We start from the raw sequence: 1,231 nt of genomic DNA, 5'->3' as shown, positions 1-1,231 counted from the left end.
TCTCAGCTAGCTTCCACAGATTTCGTTTTGCTATGTTTCCAGTATTATTCAGTTCAAACGGGCACTGAAGCTGGGAGCCTAAATAATCCTTTTCAAAGGACTCTACATCCAATAATACGTGGAAAGGCCATCTCACTAGACGTCAGCAGACAAGGGTTCTAGTTCCACTTCACTTGGGCAAGTAGCTTGACTACTGCAGATCATTCTTTCTCTTCTAAAACTTAAGAAACTGAATGATGAACTATTCAACATGGAGGCGGAGGTCGATAAGCTGGAACTGATGTTCCAGAAAGCTGACTCTGATCTGGACTACATTCAGTACAGGCTGGAATATGAAATCAAGACTAATTATCCTGATTCAGCAGGCAAGAAAAATCCAGTTACACTTTTAAAGGAATTGTCAGCAATAAAGTCTCGATATCAAACTTTGCATGTTCGCTTTAAACCAACTGCTGTGGAGCAGAAAGAGACTAAGAGCCGCATTTGTGCTACTTTCAATAAGACTATGACCTTGATACAAGAACTGCAGAAGGAAACAGACCTGGAGTTGTTACCACTGACTGAAGAAGAGAAAACTGCGGCAGAGCAATTAAGAGCTCACATGTCAGACTTATGAAGAAGAAATGGACTTGCCAAAAGGAACTCTAATGGGGAAGAAATCAATCCCAGAAATTTAGGAAGATGTCTTGTTAACATTGATGACTATTGGTCGGGAGATGACAAAGGAGATTTGGCTTGGGTGACTGGATAGTGATGCCTTCCACAGAAGAGGGGGATACAAGAGAAGGGCAGATATTGTATTAATAAAGTTCAGCCAAAGGGGCAGAATGGAAATAAAGAGATTTAAAAAAAAAAAAAGAAACTGAATGAGATATACAATAACTTCATTCAATAAAGTTCTTTTTATCTCTATGGTAAAATAAGTAAATAAGACTTCTACTAATTTATGAGCTTAGTGATTGTTTCAGCTAAGAGTTCCTCCTGTTTTCATGTTCCCATTAGAGAAGCCATTGTCTTCCCAGATGTTCTCAGGAGTTGAATGAAACATTTTATCAGTTGTCTCTGGGCTTTCTACATTCTGTTTTCAATTTCAGTGCTGAAATGGTCAGTAGGCACATTACTCTCAGGGTGAGTTTGGCAATGTTCTCTAATTTTCTAACCAGAGTGTCATTTATTTCCTTAGTTTGCTGTCATTCCCCACCCCCCTTTCTTAGTATCTCTGCTATCACTC

General features: G+C 39.2%; 1 protein-coding gene across 1 annotated transcript; it reads left to right on the top strand.

Annotated features, from left to right (window-relative positions):
- Positions 1 to 219: 219 nt before the first annotated feature.
- LOC102266184 (SKA complex subunit 2) lies at positions 220 to 861 on the top strand. Its single transcript, XM_005898377.3, has one exon. It carries the CDS (start codon positions 251 to 253, stop codon positions 614 to 616), a length of 366 nt encoding a protein of 121 aa, XP_005898439.2. The 5' UTR covers positions 220 to 250; the 3' UTR covers positions 617 to 861.
- The last annotated feature ends 370 nt before the right edge of the window (positions 862 to 1,231 follow it).

Source organism: Bos mutus, chromosome 1 (genome assembly GCF_027580195.1).
Source record: "Bos mutus isolate GX-2022 chromosome 1, NWIPB_WYAK_1.1, whole genome shotgun sequence".
Taxonomy (NCBI): Eukaryota; Metazoa; Chordata; class Mammalia; order Artiodactyla; family Bovidae; genus Bos; species Bos mutus.
Note: the sequence above shows the minus strand (reverse complement) of the source record. Positions and strands in the feature narration are given on the sequence as shown.